Genomic DNA, 22252 nt, shown 5'->3' with positions numbered 1-22252 from the left:
CCCTATATACAGACTTGCTGACCACACAGGCCCTCCTAACAAATAATCCTGTAGACAACTCTCAACCTTGTATGCCTTCCACTACACAGGTTGCCAAACCAACCACCTACCCTATATGTCAACTACACGTTCCTCACTTAATGCACCTTACAAGAACCGTACTTGCACAGGTTATGGCCCAAAGTCTCTTCCCTGTAGGCCTGCACAAATATGATTACAGCCTTCAACTACCTCGGCACAGTAAGCTGTAAGGGGGACGGAGCCACAAATGTGTACATGGGAGATTGCACCTGATAACTTCACTCAAAGAACTGTGAATGGAGCAATGAGTAAGCGGTCAGCAGTTGGATCCCTGCCAAGTTCTGAACTGCTGGATAGAGAGTTTGTGGGATAAGCTCAGATCTGAAAAGAATTGGGGCATTCCAAATTAGTGTCATTTTCTGCTCTGGGCCCAGGGATTTGCCGCAAATATAACATCAAAAGGGGCATATCTTCTTTTTTCTTTGCATTTTTTACTGCATTATTTATTGTCTATATAATGCATTTAAAATGGGAAACCTCCAGTCTGAGGTATCCATTAAACATCCATTCCACTTAGCCACACACTCCCCACTCAGCACACCATAAACAGACCTTCCAACCAGTACCCCATGCTGTACCCTTTCCCCTATACTACATCACTCCCAGCTCCTACTCTGCACACCGCCCTCCCCACCCCTCAATACACTGTTCCATGCAGCCAAACTCCCTGCATGCCTTATAACGGCACACTTTCTATTACAACGTTCCTCTTCCACTACTCTGTCCCCTCCCATTATACTTTATATATGACCCTGTGTAGAGTACATACTGTCATTAAAACACACACACACACACACACACACGAGAAGGTCTCACCTCTCTGATTCACTGGATCTTTGGCAACGTACGCAACATAGTCAGCTGTGTCCTAAATAAAATGTAAAACTGTTATTACCAACCAAGGATAGCACCAACCACAAACACCACACACAGCACAGTGTATACCATTACATATCTAATATCCACCCTCACCCCTATAAACAGAATGCAGTTAATACAACCTATATTTACCCCCAGCACAAAGGACATATCTGCAAAATATATCCATGTGGTTCAATCTTCTGAATATCTAGACCAGGGGCACCCAAAAGGCAGATTCCCAGCTGTTAAAGCACTACAAATCCCATGATGCTTTGCATGTCTTTAGAATGAAAAAGCATCATGGAAGCTGTAGTTTTCAAACATCTAGGGTGAATCTACCTTTTGGGAACCCCTGATCTAGACTGAGCAGCGCTCTTACCGGATCTCCCCCAGAAGCGAAGGATATTGACTGCATGTGATGGTTCGCAATGATCTGTTGGAAGAAATGACATAATGTACAATTAATAGAGACGCAGCAGGTGATATTACATCACAACCAATATCTGGCTACACCAGGTCATCTCATATTAGGTCATGTTACAATTCCACAACTGAAAAAGAAGCAAATAGCAAGCTCCACTGAGTGTTTTACCTGTTTGCAGTCAGAGGCCATTAGATTCAGGCTACTGGTGGACACGGTTAAAGTGATCGGCATGCCAGCAAACTTTAGGTTGCTCTTCCCAAGAATGGAGTTTAGTGCCCGTCCACCGGTCTGAGGGCAAATGAGAGTGTTAGAAAAGGGAGATGGAAGGATGGCCACACACTGATCATCAGATGAGATATGGGGTTTGAAAGAGTTATGGAGAGAAGGTGGGCCGGGGAGTGAGCACGCGGTGTTCAATGTGCACAGATTGCCGGGGCTCAGATCTCTGTACAGTACACGCAGGCTAATCAATAAATCAGCCAGCCTCTCCCTCTAATAATGCCAGTACACTCCATTATCTCTGATTAGCAGAAACATGTCAGAGACACTTAGTGTCAAGGCCCTGGCCTGGAATATGTATAGAGGCAGAAGAGACAGAGAGGGAGTTACCCTCTGCTCCTAGCCCACGTCCATTAGCAGATACAAGCCAGACACAATCTCACATTATTGATCCTTCCAATTACTCTTTGTTATTAGAATGACTTTAATCATTTAACCCTAGCACCGCTAAAGTTATGTTAACTTATTAATGTATACGCAACAAGGACATACCTTTCTCCTTCGCAGGGCCCCTTTGGAACTAGGTACAGCATCGCACACCAGGCTGATGGCTTCCCTGTACAGACAGACACAGACACTTTGACGTAAAATCAGACTGAGTTGATCCACAAATACACAGTGATAGCATCCAACTGTTTTCTTGCATGTCAGAGGACAAGCAAGATACTATACATCATCCCACAGGCATTGCTGACTTTCCAGCGCTAGAGCTGATAATCTAATGAGCAGAACTTTACAAACTTGGTTTTGAGGAAATGAATTAATAGTAAAAGTAGAGAGTCCCTCACCTTGTGACTTGTGTGCGGGTATTAAAATCCAGGGCCCTCATGGACTGCAGGACCTCTACACAACCCATATACTGTAAGAGAGAATGAAAGAGTGCAGGTGAAGGAGGCCGTGAGTATATTTCTAAACATGCCGGCGCATCGCTCAAAAATATCACACAGCACCAAGAGCCACTCATTCTGGCAGCATATTAAGTCTGGTTTCCCTGCAACTCATTCAGTGTTTGACCAGGATATGGATCAGGAAGGAAGAAAGGCAGGAATAGAGGTCCACAGGGCAGGATGGAGCAGCAAAGGCATTACAGGAATAGAAGGGAGGACTGGAATGTTAAAATCCTGGGACAGGACGGAGTGTGGGCATTAAAGGAACAGCAGAGAGAGCTGTAGAGATGGATGGAGGTGCAGGAACACAACTGTTAGGGGGAGTTTAGTTCAGGAAAGGTAAAGAATATCCTGGGCAGAACGGGATGTACAGAATACAAAATCCTTCATTGAAAATTAAAAAAAGTGCACCTCAATTCCCATATTTTTCCATAGCTCACAGCAAACACACATAGGGATAAAAGCGTATCTTACCCTGACGAGGTAGGACACTCCGGGACCCATCACCTTCTCATCTGGGTGTAGCCAGCCACGTGTGGGCTTATTTACAAAACTGCCATGCCTGGTCCATTCATCCCCGGCCAGTTGCCCACCTTCCACTCGGGACTTCCTGCCGCAGCTCAGCTTGTTCATATCCTGGGAGAAAACAGTGAAAGTTCTCCCTGAGTCTGGGCTTCCACCCCCTGTCGGGGTATCTACCTGATCCCCCGGGCTGCCTGTCTCCTTGCCTGTCCCAGAGGAGAAACTGCGGAGGCTCAGAAGGTTAGCTGGATTGGAAAGCTTGAGATTTGCCATTTTGGGGAAAAAGGAGCACAGTGTTGTGGGGCTGTCCTCTGACTCAGAGGACAACTCACCCAGGGGGAGAATGGGGGCCAGGGAAGAAGAGGAGGAGGAGTTGGGCATAGACTGGGGCACCATGATTTCCACAGAGGGAGTGGGTAACCCGCTGCTTGTGGCATCTTCCATGGAGCTGACAGACTCATTACGAAGATGATTGTATTTGGTTTTTGGGAGTAGATCCATGATGCCAGCTTGAAGCTTGCACTCTACAGCAAGAAGAGGTCCGGGTCTCATAGTCTGACACTACACATGAAGAATAAGAAAGGAGATGGAAAGCACTGAGTGGTACCCAACACCACATCCAAAGTATGCGAACCCTCCAATCACAACCCAAATATAGAATACAAATCAGCTGACCAGGGTGTCTTCACCGGCCATGGAAAGGACTTGTGAGAGACAAGAACGTACAACACAGTCCATCAGGAGAGAGCTGGGTCACCATCCACAGATATGAAGGAAAGAAACAAAAAGATAGTCAAGAGGAAGACAGAAAAGAGTCAGTTTATGCGTCTCCCAGAGACAACACATGGCACATAATACCCCGTCAACCAAGGAGCAATGAATTCCCTGCAGCGAACAGCAAGAGAAGTGAAGGTTTCTTGTCCGATAGGTGCATCCCAATGCTGTACCTTGACCCAGTGTGTGATCAGGACAACTCCTCACTCTGCTTGTATGCTTGAATTTCTGCCTGACATCTCCAGAGCATCTGACAGAGGACTGCGGAGGGCGGTTACAGCACTGCGTGTTAGAGATGCAGGAAGAAACATCGACTCATTGCTGCTTTCCCCACCCAACGGGAGGAAGCAGTGAGAGTGAGAAAAAATATATGAACATATACCAGGAATGGGAGGAGGGTATAAGGAAGAGGGGCCACCTCTAGAACACAAGGACACCAGGCAAGCTTTTACAAGCGCCTGCTAATCCTTCTGGGTATATCCCAGCTGTCTGAACCATGCATTCATTAAAAAAAATATACACTGCAAGCCAAGGAGGCATACCTCCTCTTTCTTTAATAATGAAAAAGGGAAGGCGATCCTGAAAGAACCATTGATCAGGATGGGGAGGTGTGCCTCCCGTCCAGAACCAAGCCTGCAGGTTAGCACTGCACTGAATGGACAGCCCAGCAACTCAGGTGACCAAGCAAGGGCACGAGTCTCATGACATCTTCATCCAGGGAGCAGACTCTCTGTGAATGGAGCAAGCAGCCTGATTACCTATTTAATGCTCCCAGGAGAAGGGGCAGCTGCCCAATTTTACAAACACTGTGCTGACTCACAGGAAGATTGGCTTGCTAACATTATACGGGCTCATTTCCTCCACCTGAAACCTGAGCCCTGCACCCACAGCTCTTATCAAACCATTTCACAAATTAGATTTCAGTCTCTCAAATCCAGTATGGACTTCCTGACCTTCAGAGCTTGCAATCGAATTGTAAGCCTGCTCCAATTTTTTTTTTTTTTTTTTTTTTTTTACAAAAACAGGACATCACCATGTTGTACGAATGATGGTGTCAAACTATTAAGAATAACAAGGTGTGCATGTAGAAGCAATAAGGTTAATTCGAGTCATGTATAGAATGGTTACTCCACAATTCTCTATACTGTCCCTAAGATTAACCTGTTAGGTGCCACATGGCCTGACAGTAACAAGGGATATCTGATCTACAATATACCAATTACCCCATGTTTCATGATCCTGTTACGCATCTGCACAGATGGGCAAGGACGACTGTATGCGTGTTAGGGGACCAACCTCTGATCCGAACCTCTCTTGGCAAGCCGGATAGCGAGTGTCACTAGGTGATAAATTAAGACACCCCCAGTATATTAGATCCACAGCTATGCAAGGGCTATGCTTAAGTCAAATTGCAATCAGTGGGTGTTAATGTCCATTCTCTGGGCTTTAATCTAAAAACCGTGTTAATGTGCCAGGTTCCACATCAGGACTGTCTGTGACCTTACGGGACTGCAGGTGGGAACCCCAGCGAGCTATGTCAGCAGCACTCATTTGATCCATTCACACAATTAATTTTTTTTTTTTTTTAAAACACGCCCACATAAATAAATACAATCATAGAATGAAGAATAGAAAAAAAAAAAAAAAATGATGTTATTGCTATAAGGGAACTGCCTCCCAGTAGAGGTGGTAAAATGAAAGCGAGGAATGGCCCTGGGCTGCGCCTCTACTTGTTTATAATAAAGTGGTCTCTAGCAATTTGTTTACTAACCAATTTGATAGCATCACGGAAGCAAACTCTAAAAATGATTTGGACTTGGTATACTGCCAACACCAGGAGCTGGGGATTAAACAAAGTCTGCTATGCAGTGTCTACGCTGCTCTTTAACCAAGCACTGTTTCTGGTAGAGCCTCATAAGTAGACACAGCCCTGTATAAGCAAAGCAGCATATTATGATTGATAGCTCCTTTGCCCAGCCCCCCCCCCCCCCCCCCCCCCCCCATACTCCAGAATGGAGCATGCTCCCCCCCCCACTCGCCAGTCTTCCGCTCTCTATTAATTGACTGCCCAGCTTGTCCCTGGAGACCCCCTGGCTTCCTGCAGCCCTCCCACCGCTTGAACAGGAGTGAGCACACAGGAAGGGAAGAGATGGGATATGGATGGAGGCCACAGGCCTATTAACCTTATCATTGCCAGAGCTATTAAAAAAAACAGCATTTAAAATCCAAAAGCTGGGAAAAGGCACGTTTAAGGATATATTATTTGGCCATCAATTAAACATTTGAGAACCACGGTGCGTAGAGCTTGTTAAGCCAGGAAAAGGCTGTAGATTTAACCTTGAATTGCTCCCTTTGCACTCCCATACTACCCAATACAGCCATATGAGAGAAGAAATTAAACTCCTGTGCAAGAATAATAAACTATATATAAATACAGAGGCCTGGAGCTGGACAGTGTGCCTCACAAGCAGGCAAGAGGTGGGGCTAAAGGTCTCTGAGTGTGGACCCTCATGGTAACAGTTTTTTTTCCTGCTGGCAAACTGCTCACCCTCCTTGTGGGAAATTAACAGAACCTGATAATGTGGACAGAGAGGCGTCTTTACACCCTCCCCCTATACCCAGAGAGTTTGCAGGAGGACCCAGAAGAGCTAAGAATAGCAGCCATAAGGGCTGAGTTAAGAGGTTGGGTTAGCATTATATGGCTCTAGGTTTACATTTAGACCATTTAGAGTTTGTGAATTAGAAATCAAACCCCCGGAGGTCAGGGTTGGACTTGTTTCATGAACCCCCTCCCCCTCCCATTTACCCACCCAAACCTTTGGCTCTCTGCTGGTAGAGACAGGTGTTTGTATTTCTGATGCCAAATTAAAGGGCTTTATTAACCAAGATTTACTAAGCAGCAAGAGATTGAAGTCAGCCTGGCTACATGGAAGAGAGGGGAATTAAAAAAAAAATTGAGAAAATCTGAATAAAAACCAAACACTAAAACACTGTCAATAATACCCGATTGAGAGGTTCCAACTTATAACCCCCCCCCCGCCCCAGGCCAACCAATGCCTCTAGTGCTACCAGATCCCCCCACCGCCATCACCAGAGAGCAAAGATCCCCCCACCGCCATCACCAGAGAGCAAAGATCCCCCCACCGCCATCACCAGAGAGCAAAGATCCCCCCACCGCCATCACCAGAGAGCAAAGATCCCCCCACCGCCATCACCAGAGAGCAAAGGTCCCTCCACCGCCATCACCAGAGAGCAAAGGTCCCTCCACCGCCATCACCAGAGAGCAAAGGTCCCTCCACCGCCATCACCAGAGAGCAAAGATCCCCCCACCGCCATCACCAGAGAGCAAAGATCCCCCCCACCGCCATCACCAGAGAGCAAAGATCCCACCACCGCCATCACCAGAGAGCAAAGATCCCACCACTGCCATCACCAGAGAGCAAAGATCCTTCACCGCCATCACCAGAGAGCAAAGATCCCTCCACCGCCATCACCAGAGAGCAAAGATCCCTCCACCGCCATCACCAGAGAGCAAAGGTCCCTCCACCGCCATCACCAGAGAGCAAAGATCCCCCCACCGCCATCACCAGAGAGCAAAGATCCCCCCACCGCCATCACCAGAGAGCAAAGATCCTTCACCGCCATCACCAGAGAATACCTCCCCACCAAAAAAAAATTACACTGGAGGTCTGGTCTTACCACATACTCCATCTCTGGGACCAACAAAAATCCGGTCTTCTACTGCCTGCATATCAGCAATAAAAAGTGTGTTACATTAAGGTGCGTTACATAGTTACATAGCTGCATAGCTGAAAAGAGACTTGCGTCCATCAAGTTCAGCCTTCCTCACATATGCTTTTGCTGTTGATCCAAAAGAAGGCAAAAAACCCAGTCTGAAGCGCTTCCAATTTTGCAACAAACTAGGAAATAAATTCCTTCTTGACCCCAAAATAGCAGTCAGATGTCTCCTTGGATCAAGCAGCTATTACCCCACTAATTAGAAATTATATCCCTGTATGTTATGTTTTTGCAAGTATTTATCCAATTGCAATTTAAACATCTGTATGGACTCTGACAAAACCACCTCTTCCGGCAATGAATTCCATATCCTTATTGCTCTTACTGTGAAAAAACCTTTTCTTTGCCTTAGATGAAATCTCCTTTCTTCAAGCCTAAATGTGTGAAGCAAAGTTCTAAAATGGGAGAGAGTTTTATAAGACTCTTTTGTTAAGGTTAAAAAGAGAGAAACCACCACTCCCAATCTGGCGATAGGAATCAGCCATTAATAATACACTGAACTTGCATTAGGAGTAAAGGAATGTAAAATAATTGCGAAATACATGCATACAGAAAATAAGTTCCTAACAAACTGAAACAAACATGCAGATCTGTAGAGTGGTTCTCTGCAAGAAAATGGGGGAAACAGTCTCAGTGACTATATATAAAACAATAAGCCACATTCTATGTCGTCAGATATCTTACAGGGTGCAAGGCCTGGTGTCTGGCGCATACGCAGGGGATAAAGAAAGAGGTTTAGTGTACGAAAGGCTTACCTGCTCAGTTCATCTCTCCCAAATAAAATTCCCTGAACACTTCCTGAGTTCCTCACATCCCTCCCCCATACCAGACCTCAGGACGAGCTGTGACACATTGCAAATTCCTTAACGGGTGTAGGCAGGAAACGCCCCCTCTTAGTAGAAATGTGTCCCATGGACCCCTCTACCTGGACACAACATGCGAAGGAATCTGGAATTTCACAATACAGAAACTGCAAACTATTTGCCCCAATCCATTCCTTTCAGTGAGAAGCGACATGCAGAACAGAATCAGCAAATTGCCCAAATCCCTATCAAAATGATAAAACAGAGTTTTTAGAAATACAGCAATGGGCATTAAAGCGCCAGCTCACCTGCCAAGCATCAAACCAAACTCTTTTAAGCGAGTCCTACATTAATAATATAACTGGCCTAATTTCACCTAAAAGGCTGCCTTGACGTTGGCAGATGAGCTTACACTTTAATGGCCATTGTGGAACGATAAACCTCTCAAATGTAAATATGCATAGAGATATGGTATAGTGTGCCGGAATATTAGAAGGGATAGGTGGCGTTCACATGCGGGATGGTTGTGAAATGCTGAAACTCATGGAGTGAGTGAGCATGTAGCAGGATGGAAGTTACGTGCTGCGTCGCCCCTTGGCAAAGAAAGGTCAACATCAAACAGGATGCTCTTAGTGCAATCGAGGTTAGGGGCAAATCTTCTACATCACCGAGAGGCTGGAACTTCCCTTCCCACCCCAAGGAAACCATTTAGTTCCATGCAGGGATAAAAAGGTTACAACTACATTGTATAAAGATACGGCAACCCTAGCCCCCTCCCAAAAAACAAACAAGCCTGCCAACATACACCCATTACACCAGAGTAAACCTGTCTCAATCCCACCTAGCATACATCCTAAAGGAATAACCCTGCTTAATCCCACCTAGCACACATCCTAAAGGAATAGCCCTGCCTAATCCCACCTAGCATACATCCTAAAGGAATAACCCTGCTTAATCCCACCTAGCATACATCCTAAAGGAATAACCCTGCTTAATCCCACCTAGCATACATCCTAAAGGAATAACCCTGCTAAATCCCACCTAGCATACATCCTAAAGGAATAACCCTGCTTAATCCCACCTAGCATACATCCTAAAGGAATAATAACCCTGCTTAATCCCACCTACCATACATCCTAAAGGAATAATAACCCTGCTTAATCCCACCTAGCATACATCCTAAAGGAATAATAACCCTGCTTAATCCCACCTAGCATACATCCTAAAGGAATAATAACCCTGCTTAATCCCACCTAGCATAAATCCTAAAGGAATAATAACCCTGCTTAATCCCACCTACCATACATCCTAAAGGAATAACCCTGCTTAATCCCACCTAGCATACATCCTAAAGGAATAACCCTGCTTAATCCCACCTACCATACATCCTAAAGGAATAACCCTGCTTAATCCCACCTACCATACATCCTAAAGGAATAACCCTGCTTAATCCCACCTACCATACATCCTAAAGGAATAACCCTGCTTAATCCCACCTACCATACATCCTAAAGGAATAACCCTGCTTAATCCCACCTAGCATACATCCTAAAGGAATAACCCTACTTAATCCCACCTAGCATACATCCTAAAGGAATAACCCTGCTTAATCCCACCTAGCATACATCCTAAAGGAATAACCCTGCTTAATCCCACCTACCATAGATTCTAAAGGAATAACCCTGCTTAATCCCACCTAGCATACATCCTAAAGGAATAACCCTGCTTAATCCCACCTAGCATACATCCTAAAGGAATAACCCTACTTAATCCCACCTAGCATACATCCTAAAGGAATAACCCTGCTTAATCCCACCTAGCATACATCCTAAAGGAATAACCCTGCTTAATCCCACCTACCATACATCCTAAAGGAATAACCCTGCTTAATCCCACCTACCATACATCCTAAAGGAATAACCCTACTTAATCCCACCTAGCATACATCCTAAAGGAATAACCCTGCTTAATCCCACCTAGCATACATCCTAAAGGAATAACCCTACTTAATCCCACCTAGCATACTTCCTAAAGGAATAACCCTGCTTAATCCCACCTAGCATACATCCTAAAGGAATAGCCCTGCTAAATCCCACCTAGCATACATCCTAAAGAAATAACCCTGCTTAATCCCACCTAGCATACATCCTAAAGGAATAACCCTGCTTAATCCTACCTAGCATACACCCTAAAGGAATAATCCTGCTTAATCCTACCTAGCATACATCCTAAAGGAATAATAACCCTGATTAATCCTACCTAGCATACATCCTAAAGGAATAACCCTGCTTAATCCCACCTAGCATACATCCTAAAGGAATAACCCTGCTTAATCCCACCTAGCATACATCCTAAAGGAATAACCCTGCTTAATCCCACCTAGCATACATCCTAAAGGAATAACACTGCTTAATCCCACCTAGCATACATCCTAAAGGAATAACCCTGCTTAATCCCACCTAGCATACATTCTAAAGGAATAACCCTGCTTAATCCCACCTAGCATACATCCTAAAGGAATAACCCTGCTTAATCCCACCTAGCATACATCCTAAAGGAATAACCCTGCTTAATCCCACCTAGCATACATCCTAAAGGAATAACCCTGTTTAATCCCACCTACCATACATCCTAAAGGAATAACCCTGCTTAATCCCACCTAGCATACATCCTAAAGGAATAACCCTGCTTAATCCCACCTAGCATACATCCTAAAGGAATAACCCTGCTTAATCCTACCTAGCATACATCCTAAAGGAATAATAACCCTGATTAATCCTACCTAGCATACATCCTAAAGGAATAACCCTGCTTAATCCCACCTAGCATACATCCTAAAGGAATAACCCTACTTAATCCCACCTAGCATACATCCTAAAGGAATAACCCTGCTTAATCCCACCTAGCATACATCCTAAAGGAATAACCCTACTTAATCCCACCTAGCATACATCCTAAAGGAATAACCCTACTTAATCCCACCTAGCATACATCCTAAAGGAATAACCCTGCTTAATCCCACCTAGCATACATCCTAAAGGAATAGCCCTGCTAAATCCCACCTAGCATACATCCTAAAGAAATAACCCTGCTTAATCCCACCTAGCATACATCCTAAAGGAATAACCCTGCTTAATCCTACCTAGCATACACCCTAAAGGAATAATCCTGCTTAATCCTACCTAACATACATCCTAAAGGAATAACCCTGCTTAATCCCACCTAGCATACATCCTAAAGGAATAACCCTGCTTAATCCCACCTAGCATACATCCTAAAGGAATAACCCTGCTTAATCCCACCTAGCATACATTCTAAAGGAATAACCCTGCTTAATCCTACCTAGCATACATCCTAAAGGAATAACCCTGCTTAATCCCACCTAGCATACATTCTAAAGGAATAACCCTGCTTAATCCCACCTAGCATACATCCTAAAGGAATAACCCTGCTTAATCCCACCTAGCATACATCCTAAAGGAATAACCCTGCTTAATCCCACCTAGCATACATCCTAAAGGAATAACCCTGTTTAATCCCACCTACCATACATCCTAAAGGAATAACCCTGCTTAATCCCACCTAGCATACATCCTAAAGGAATAACCCTGCTTAATCCCACCTAGCATACATCCTAAAGGAATAACCCTGCTTAATCCTACCTAGCATACATCCTAAAGGAATAATAACCCTGATTAATCCTACCTAGCATACATCCTAAAGGAATAACCCTGCTTAATCCCACCTAGCATACATCCTAAAGGAATAACCCTGCTTAATCCCACCTAGCGTACATCCTAAAGGAATAACCCTGCTTAATCCCACCTAGCGTACATCCTAAAGGAATAACCCTGCTTAATCCCACCTAGCATACATCCTAAAGGAATAACCCTGCTTAATCCCACCTAGCATACATCCTAAAGGAATAACCCTGCTTAATCCCACCTAGCATACATCCTAAAGGAATAACCCTGCTTAATCCCACCTAGCATACATCCTAAAGGAATAACCCTGCTTAATCCCACCTAGCATACATCCTAAAGGAATAACCCTGCTTAATCCCACCTAGCATACATCCTAAAGGAATAACCCTGCTTAATCCCACCTAGCATACATCCTAAAGGAATAACCCTGCTTAATCCCACCTAGCATACATCCTACAGGAATAACCCTGCTTAATCCCACCTACCATACATCCTAAAGGAATAACCCTGCTTAATCCCACCTAGCATACATCCTAAAGGAATAACCCTACTTAATCCCACCTAGCATACATCCTAAAGGAATAACCCTGCTTAATCCCACCTAGCATACATCCTAAAGGAATAGCCCTGCTTAATCCCACCTAGCATACATCCTAAAGGAATAACCCTACTTAATCCCACCTAGCATACATCCTAAAGGAATAACCCTGCTTAATCCCACCTAGCATACATCCTAAAGGAATAACCCTGCTTAATCCCACCTAGCATACATCCTAAAGGAATAACCCTGCTTAATCCCACCTAGCATACATCCTAAAGGAATAACCCTGCTTAATCCCACCTACCATAGATCCTAAAGGAATAACCCTGCTTAATCCCACCTAGCATACATCCTAAAGGAATAACCCTGCTTAATCCCACCTAGCATACATCCTAAAGGAATAACCCTACTTAATCCCACCTAGCCTACATCCTAAAGGAATAACCCTGCTTAATCCCACCTATCATACATCCTAAAGGAATAACCCTGCTTAATCCCACCTAGCATACATCCTAAAGGAATAACCCTGCTTAATCCCACCTAGCATACATCCTAAAGGAATAACCCTGCTTAATCCCACCTAGCATACATCCTAAAGGAATAACCCTACTTAATCCCACCTAGCATACATCCTAAAGTAATAACCCTGCTTAATCCCACCTAGCACACATCCAAAAGGAATAGCCCTGCTTAATCCCAGCTAGCATACATCCTAAAGGAATAACCCTGCTTAATCCCACCTAGCATACATCCTAAAGGAATAACCCTACTTAATCCCACCTAGCATACATCCTAAAGGAATAACCCTGCTTAATCCCACCTAGCATACATCCTAAAGGAATAGCCCTGCTTAATCCCACCTAGCATACATCCTAAAGGAATAACCCTACTTAATCCCACCTAGCATACATCCTAAAGGAATAACCCTGCTTAATCCCACCTAGCATACATCCTAAAGGAATAACCCTGCTTAATCCCACCTAGCATACATCCTAAAGGAATAACCCTGCTTAATCCCACCTAGCATACATCCTAAAGGAATAACCCTGCTTAATCCCACCTACCATAGATCCTAAAGGAATAACCCTGCTTAATCCCACCTAGCATACATCCTAAAGGAATAACCCTGCTTAATCCCACCTAGCATACATCCTAAAGGAATAACCCTACTTAATCCCACCTAGCCTACATCCTAAAGGAATAACCCTGCTTAATCCCACCTAGCATACATCCTAAAGGAATAACCCTGCTTAATCCCACCTAGCATACATCCTAAAGGAATAACCCTGCTTAATCCCACCTAGCATACATCCTAAAGGAATAACCCTGCTTAATCCCACCTAGCATACATCCTAAAGGAATAACCCTACTTAATCCCACCTAGCATACATCCTAAAGTAATAACCCTGCTTAATCCCACCTAGCACACATCCAAAAGGAATAGCCCTGCTTAATCCCACCTAGCATACATCCTAAAGGAATAACCCTGCTAAATCCCACCTAGCATACATCCTAAAGGAATAACCCTGCTTAATCCCACCTAGCATACATCCTAAAGGAATAATAACCCTGCTTAATCCCACCTACCATACATCCTAAAGGAATAATAACCCTGCTTAATCCCACCTACCATACATCCTAAAGGAATAACCCTGCTTAATCCCACCTAGCATACATCCTAAAGGAATAACCCTGCTTAATCCCACCTAGCATACATCCTAAAGGAATAACCCTGCTTAATCCCACCTAGCATACATCCTAAAGGAATAACCCTGCTTAATCCCACCTAGCATACATCCTAAAGGAATAACCCTGCTTAATCCCACCTAGCATACATCCTAAAGGAATAAGCCTGCTTAATCCCACCTAGCATACATCCTAAAGGAATAAGCCTGCTTAATCCCACCTAGCATACATCCTAAAGGAATAACCCTGCTTAATCCCACCTAGCATACATCCTAAAGGAATAACCCTGCTTAATCCCACCTAGCATACATCCTAAAGGAATAACCCTGTTTAATCCCACCTACCATACATCCTACAGGAATAACCCTGCTTAATCCCACCTACCATACATCCTAAAGGAATAACCCTGCTTAATCCCACCTAGCATACATCCTAAAGGAATAACCCTACTTAATCCCACCTAGCATACATCCTAAAGGAATAACCCTGCTTAATCCCACCTAGCATACATCCTAAAGGAATAGCCCTGCTTAATCCCACCTAGCATACATCCTAAAGGAATAACCCTACTTAATCCCACCTAGCATACATCCTAAAGGAATAACCCTGCTTAATCCCACCTAGCATACATCCTAAAGGAATAACCCTGCTTAATCCCACCTAGCATACATCCTAAAGGAATAACCCTGCTTAATCCCACCTAGCATACATCCTAAAGGAATAACCCTGCTTAATCCCACCTACCATAGATCCTAAAGGAATAACTCTGCTTAATCCCACCTAGCATACATCCTAAAGGAATAACCCTGCTTAATCCCACCTAGCATACATCCTAAAGGAATAACCCTGCTTAATCCCACCTAGCATACATCCTAAAGGAATAACCCTGCTTAATCCCACCTAGCATACATCCTAAAGGAATAACCCTGCTTAATCCCACCTAGCATACATCCTAAAGGAATAACCCTGCTTAATCCCACCTACCATAGATCCTAAAGGAATAGCTCTGCTTAATCCCACCTAGCATACATCCTAAAGGAATAACCCTGCTTAATCCCACCTAGCATACATCCTAAAGGAATAACCCTACTTAATCCCACCTAGCCTACATCCTAAAGGAATAACCCTGCTTAATCCCACCTAGCATACATCCTAAAGGAATAACCCTGCTTAATCCCACCTAGCATACATCCTAAAGGAATAACCCTGCTTAATCCCACCTAGCATACATCCTAAAGGAATAACCCTACTTAATCCCATCTAGCATACATCCTAAAGTAATAACCCTGCTTAATCCCACCTAGCACACATCCAAAAGGAATAGCCCTGCTTAATCCCACCTAGCATACATCCTAAAGGAATAACCCTACTTAATCCCACCTAGCATACATCCTAAAGGAATAACCCTGCTTAATCCCACCTAGCATACATCCTAAAGGAATAACCCTACTTAATCCTACCTACCATACATCCTAAAGTAATAACCCTGCTTAATCCCACCTAGCACACATCCAAAAGGAATAGCCCTGCTTAATCCCACCTAGCATACATCCTAAAGGAATAACCCTACTTAATCCCACCTAGCATACATCCTAAAGGAATAACCCTACTTAATCCCACCTAGCATACATCCTAAAGGAATAACCCTGCTTAATCCCACCTAGCATACATCCTAAAGGAATAACCCTGCTTAATCCCACCTAGCATACATCCTAAAGGAATAACCCTGCTTAATCCCACCTAGCACACATCCTAAAGGAATAACCCTGCTTAATCCCACCTAGCATACATCCTAAAGGAATAACCCTGCGTAATCCCACCTAGCATACATCCTAAAGGAATAATAACCCTGCTTAATCCCACCTAGCATACATCCTAAAGGAATAACCCTGCTTAATCCCACCTAGCATACATCCTAAAGGAATAACCCTGTGTAATCCCACCTTGCATACATCCTAACGGAATAACCCTACTTAATCCCACCTAGCCTACATCCTAAAGGAATAACCCTGCGTAATCCCACCTAGCATACATCCTAAAGGAATAACCCTGCTTAATCCCACCTAGCATACATCCTAAAGGAATAACCCTGCTTAATCCCACCTAGCACACATCCTAAAGGAATAACCCTGCTTAATCCCACCTAGCATACATCCTAAAGGAATAACCCTGTGTAATCCCACCTTGCATACATCCTAACGGAATAACCCTACTTAATCCCACCTAGCCTACATCCTAAAGGAATAACCCTGCGTAATCCCACCTAGCATACATCCTAAAGGAATAACCCTACTTAATCCCACCTAGCATACATCCTAAAGGAATAACCCTGCATAATCCCACCTAGCATACATCCTAACGGAATAACCCTGCTTAATCCCACCTACCATACATCCTAAAGGAATAACCCTGCTTAATCCCACCTAGCATACATCCTAAAGGAATAACTTTGTCAGGGGCAAACCAGGTAAAAGCAGGGCTGGTGCATTCACTTTTAAGAATCAAGTATGCCTCCCTACCCTGCACAGCCTATATCCCCCTTCAGTTTTTCCCCGATTGCTCTGTTTCTCCTTGTCCAATACCCCATACGACACTTCACATTTAGGATTTCAGGGTTATTAACTAAACTGAGAGATCGCACTTTATTTAAAAAAAAAAAGCCAAATTGGAAAAAGTTAGCGTTGCTTTCAGTTTGGCCATTTAGCCCTTAAAAGCACGACTAAAGGCACCAGGACCACTTCATCTTAATGTTGTGGTCTGGGTTCAGTGGTCTGTTATTTTTAACCCTGGAAGAGAAAGCATTGCTGTTTAGTAGATACAGCAATGCAGGTTTAAATAGAGCTCTAGTAGCAGTCTACTTGACAGCCACTAGAGGCGCTTCAGCAGATTTTACAGCCAAACTATGAGGAGCATTGGGTTGGACATTAAGAAGTGTTGGAGATGCCACAGGAGGCAGATTGAGTGTGTGCATGGGCAGTAATTACCCCCTCTTCCCATGTTTTTATTTAGATTTATGGGACGGGAAGGGGGAGGAGTGCATTCATCTAAATAAAGATGAAAACACTATAGCGTTAGGATACAGGAGTGTCTTTAATTTAAATTCTAACTTTATCAAGAAATTGACAAATTTGCCCTGTTTAGACCAATAAAAGGGACCTTCTCTAAATACCCAAATTAGATTTTTTTTTTTGATATGTGCCTCCCAAGTAATTCACAATGAGAGGGAAAAAAAACAAACAAAAAAAAAACCCACACTTCTTGCACTACAAACAAGTAATAATGGTAAAATACTGTATGACAAACTAAATAGTAACACATGATCTGCTGATTATTCCATGGGCAGATCATGGTTTCAAAACCCTCACTGGACAGCAGGTGACTGTGCACTGTCCATTAAAATCTACAACTGGTGCGGTCACTGAGACAGCGCAGGGGCCGTGATCTCACAGAAAGGATTTCTTTATGTCTAAGACTGCAAACTCGTTTAACGGCTTTCTTCACCTCTGTCAGTCAGTACTATTTTTTTCTGTCTGTCAATTTCTTGTTCTTATACATCCCCATTGTATAATTGTGAAACACAGCTGTGGCGAAAGTAACCTCGCCACTGGTTTTTGGAGGGGCGTGTTCGCCAGCCTCCTACTCTGTGACCAGTGGCGTACACACAACCCATGGGGCCCCAGTGCGAAAACTGATCCGTGGGTCCCCCCCACCCGCGCTTACTCTGCGAGGGCCGGGGCCGCAACACATGGCGGCATGCACCTGGTCGCAGGGCTGCGACCCTGGTATGTACGCCAGTGCATGCAGATACACATACACTTAAAGGACCACTACAGACACCCAGATCACATCAGCTCAATGAAGTGGTCTGGGTGCCAGGTCCCTCTAGTTTTAACCCTGTAGCTGAAAACATAGCAGTTTCAGAGAAACTGCTATGTTTTACTGACGGTTAATCCAGCCTCTAGTGGCTGTCTCCCTGACAGCCGCTAGAGGAGCTTCCGCGATTCTCACTATGAAAATCACAGTGAGAAGATGCTGAACGTCCATAGGAAAGCATTGAGTAATGCTTTCCTATGGGCGGTTTGAATGCGCGCGTGGCTCTTGCCGCGCATGCGCATTCGGAGCTGAGAGGCGGAAGTGCTGAAGACACACACACACTCTCTCACGAACAGACGCATATACACTAGCTAACAGACGCATACATACTCACTTACAAAACACACACAAACTAACAAACTCACTGACACACACTGACACACGTTTTAAAAAAAAAAAAAAAAATTAAAAACTTTCATCCCCATTTCTCTCCCCTGAGTGCTTCCTGTTCAGCTCCATCACGCGCCGGTTCCTGGGTCCCCCAGGAGAAGAGGCTGGCCACAGTGGGTACATACCGGGCCCCCTGGTGGGCCAGGCCTGGTCGCAGCCGCGACCCCTGTAACCCTACTTAATCCCACCTAGCATACATCCTAAAGGAATAACCCTGCTTAATCCCACATAGCATACATCCTAAAGGAATAACCCTGCTTAATCCCACCTAGCATACATCCTAAAGGAATAACCCTGCTTAATCCCACCTAGCATACATCCTAAAGGAATAACCCTGCTTAATCCCACCTAGCATACATCCTAAAGGAATAACCCTGCTTAATCCCACCTAGCATACATCCTAAAGGAATAACCCTGCTTAATCCCACCTAGCATACATCCTAAAGGAATAACCCTGCTTAATCCCACCTAGCATACATCCTAAAGGAATAACCCTGCTTAATCCCACCTAGCATACATCCTAAAGGAATAACCCTGCTTAATCCCACCTAGCATACATCCTAAAGGAATAACCCTGCTTAATCCCACCTAGCATACATCCTAAAGGAATAACCCTGCTTAATCCCACCTACCATAGATCCTAAAGGAATAACCCTGCTTAATCCCACCTACCATACATCCTAAAGGAATAACCCTGCTTAATCCCACCTAGCATACATCCTAAAGGAATAACCCTGCTTAATCCCACCTAGCATACATCCTAAAGGAATAACCCTGCTTAATCCCACCTACCATAGATCCTAAAGGAATAACCCTGCTTAATCCCACCTACCATAGATCCTAAAGGAATAACCCTGCTTAATCCCACCTACCATACATCCTAAAGGAATAACCCTGCTTAATCCCACCTAGCATACATCCTAAAGGAATAACCCTGCTTAATCCCACCTAGCATACATCCTAAAGGAATAACCCTGCTTAATCCCACCTACCATACATCCTAAAGGAATAACCCTGCTTAATCCCACCTAGCATACATCCTAAAGGAATAACCCTGCTTAATCCCACCTAGCATACATCCTAAAGGAATAACCCTGCTTAATCCCACCTAGCATACATCCTAAAGGAATAACCCTGCTTAATCCCACCTACCATACATCCTAAAGGAATAACCCTGCTTAATCCCACCTACCATACATCCTAAAGGAATAACCCTACTTAATCCCACCTAGCATACATCCTAAAGGAATAACCCTGCTTAATCCCACCTAGCATACATCCTAAAGGAATAACCCTGCTTAATCCCACCTAGCATACATCCTAAAGGAATAACCCTGCTTAATCCCACCTAGCATACATCCTAAAGGAATAACCCTGCTTAATCCCACCTAGCATACATCCTAAAGGAATAACCCTGCTTAATCCCACCTAGCATACATCCTAAAGGAATACCCCTGCTTAATCCCACCTAGCATACATTCTAAAGGAATAACCCTGCTTAATCCCACCTAGCATACATCCTAAAGGAATAACCCTGCTTAATCCCACCTAGCATACATCCTAAAGGAATAACCCTGCTTAATCCCACCTAGCATACATCCTAAAGGAATAACCCTGCTTAATCCCACCTAGCATACATCCTAAAGGAATAACCCTGCTTAATCCCACCTAGCATACATCCTAAAGGAATAACACTGCTTAATCCCACCTAGCATACATCCTAAAGGAATAACCCTGCTTAATCCCACCTAGCATACATCCTAAAGGAATAACCCTGCTTAATCCCACCTAGCATACATCCTAAAGGAATAACCCTGCTTAATCCCACCTAGCATACATCCTAAAGGAATAACCCTGCTTAATCCCACCTAGCATACATCCTAAAGGAATAACCCTGCTTAATCCCACCTAGCATACATCCTAAAGGAATAACACTGCTTAATCCCACCTAGCATACATCCTAAAGGAATAACCCTGCTTAATCCCCCCTAGCATACATCCTAAAGGAATAACCCTGCTTAATCCCACCTAGCATACATCCTAAAGGAATAACCCTGCTTAATCCCACCTAGCATACATCCTAAAGGAATAGCCCTGCTTAATCCCACCTACCATACATCCTAAAGGAATAACCCTGCTTAATCCTACCTAGCATACATCCTAAAGGAATAACCCTGCTTAATCCCACCTAGCATACATCCTAAAGGAATAACCCTGCTTAATCCCACCTAGCATACATCCTAAAGGAATAACCCTGCTTAATCCCACCTACCATAGATCCTAAAGGAATAACCCTGCTTAATCCCACCTAGCATAGATCCTAAAGGAATAACCCTGCTTAATCCCACCTAGCATACATCCTAAAGGAATAACCCTGCTTAATCCCACCTAGCATACATCCTAAAGGAATAACCCTACTTAATCCCACCTAGCCTACATCCTAAAGGAATAACCCTGCTTAATCCCACCTAGCATACATCCTAAAGGAATAACCCTGCTTAATCCCAACTAGCATACATCCTAAAGGAATAACCCTGCTTAATCCCACCTAGCATACATCCTAAAGGAATAACCCTGCTTAATCCCACCTAGCATACATCCTAAAGGAATAACCCTACTTAATCCCACCTAGCATACATCCTAAAGTAATAACCCTGCTTAATCCCACCTAGCATACATCCTAAAATAATAACCCTGCTTAATCCCACCTAGCATACATCCTAAAGGAATAACCCTGCTTAATCCCACCTAGCATACATCCTAAAGGAATAACCCTGCTTAATCCCACCTAGCACACATCCTAAAGGAATAACCCTGCTTAATCCCACCTAGCACACATCCTAAAGGAATAACCCTGCTTAATCCCACCTACCATACATCCTAAAGGAATAACCCTACTTAAGCCCACCTAGCATACATCCTAAAGGAATAGCCCTGCTTAATCCCACCTAGCATACATCCTAAAGGAATAACCCTGCTTAATCCCACCTAGCATACATCCTAAAGGAATAACACTGCTTAATCCCACCTAGCATACATCCTAAAGGAATAACCCTGCTTAATCCCCCCTAGCATACATCCTAAAGGAATAACCCTGCTTAATCCCACCTAGCATACATCCTAAAGGAATAACCCTGCTTAATCCCACCTAGCATACATCCTAAAGGAATAGCCCTGCTTAATCCCACCTAGCATACATCCTAAAGGAATAACCCTGCTTAATCCCACCTAGCATACATCCTAAAGGAATAACCCTGCTTAATCCTACCTAGCATACATCCTAAAGGAATAACCCTGCTTAATCCCACCTAGCATACATCCTAAAGGAATAACCCTGCTTAATCCCACCTAGCATACATCCTAAAGGAATAACCCTGCTTAATCCCACCTACCATAGATCCTAAAGGAATAACCCTGCTTAATCCCACCTACCATAGATCCTAAAGGAATAACCCTGCTTAATCCCACCTAGCATACATCCTAAAGGAATAACCCTGCTTAATCCCACCTAGCATACATCCTAAAGGAATAACCCTACTTAATCCCACCTAGCATACATCCTAAAGGAATAACCCTGCTTAATCCCACCTAGCATACATCCTAAAGGAATAACCCTGCTTAATCCCAAC

At 44.0% G+C, this 22252-nt stretch overlaps 1 protein-coding gene across 5 annotated transcripts in view; it reads right to left on the bottom strand.

The window, feature by feature from the left end:
• The window catches only part of SHC1 (SHC adaptor protein 1), a 40350-nt gene that overhangs the window by 6975 nt on the left and 11123 nt on the right, over positions 1-22252 (bottom strand). Inside the window, exons 1-8 of one of the 5 annotated variants that reach the window (XM_063439965.1) lie at positions 8382-8656; positions 7528-7573; positions 3007-3168; positions 2434-2504; positions 2138-2201; positions 1535-1654; positions 1322-1375; positions 898-949 (exon numbers count right to left, since the gene is read on the bottom strand). In XM_063439965.1, the coding sequence (XP_063296035.1) occupies positions 898-949; positions 1322-1375; positions 1535-1654; positions 2138-2201; positions 2434-2504; positions 3007-3168; positions 7528-7539 (535 nt within the window). In that variant the 5' untranslated portion in view covers positions 7540-7573; positions 8382-8656. Of the gene's footprint in view, positions 1-897; positions 950-1321; positions 1376-1534; positions 1655-2137; positions 2202-2433; positions 2505-3006; positions 5405-7527; positions 7574-8381; positions 8657-22252 lie in introns of those variants that run through there. The other 4 variants (XM_063439964.1, XM_063439967.1, XM_063439966.1 and 1 more) reach the window with 4 other exon arrangements.

This window comes from Pelobates fuscus, chromosome 13, assembly GCF_036172605.1.
Source record: "Pelobates fuscus isolate aPelFus1 chromosome 13, aPelFus1.pri, whole genome shotgun sequence".
NCBI classification, from domain to species: Eukaryota; Metazoa; Chordata; class Amphibia; order Anura; family Pelobatidae; genus Pelobates; species Pelobates fuscus.
Note: the sequence above shows the minus strand (reverse complement) of the source record. Positions and strands in the feature narration are given on the sequence as shown.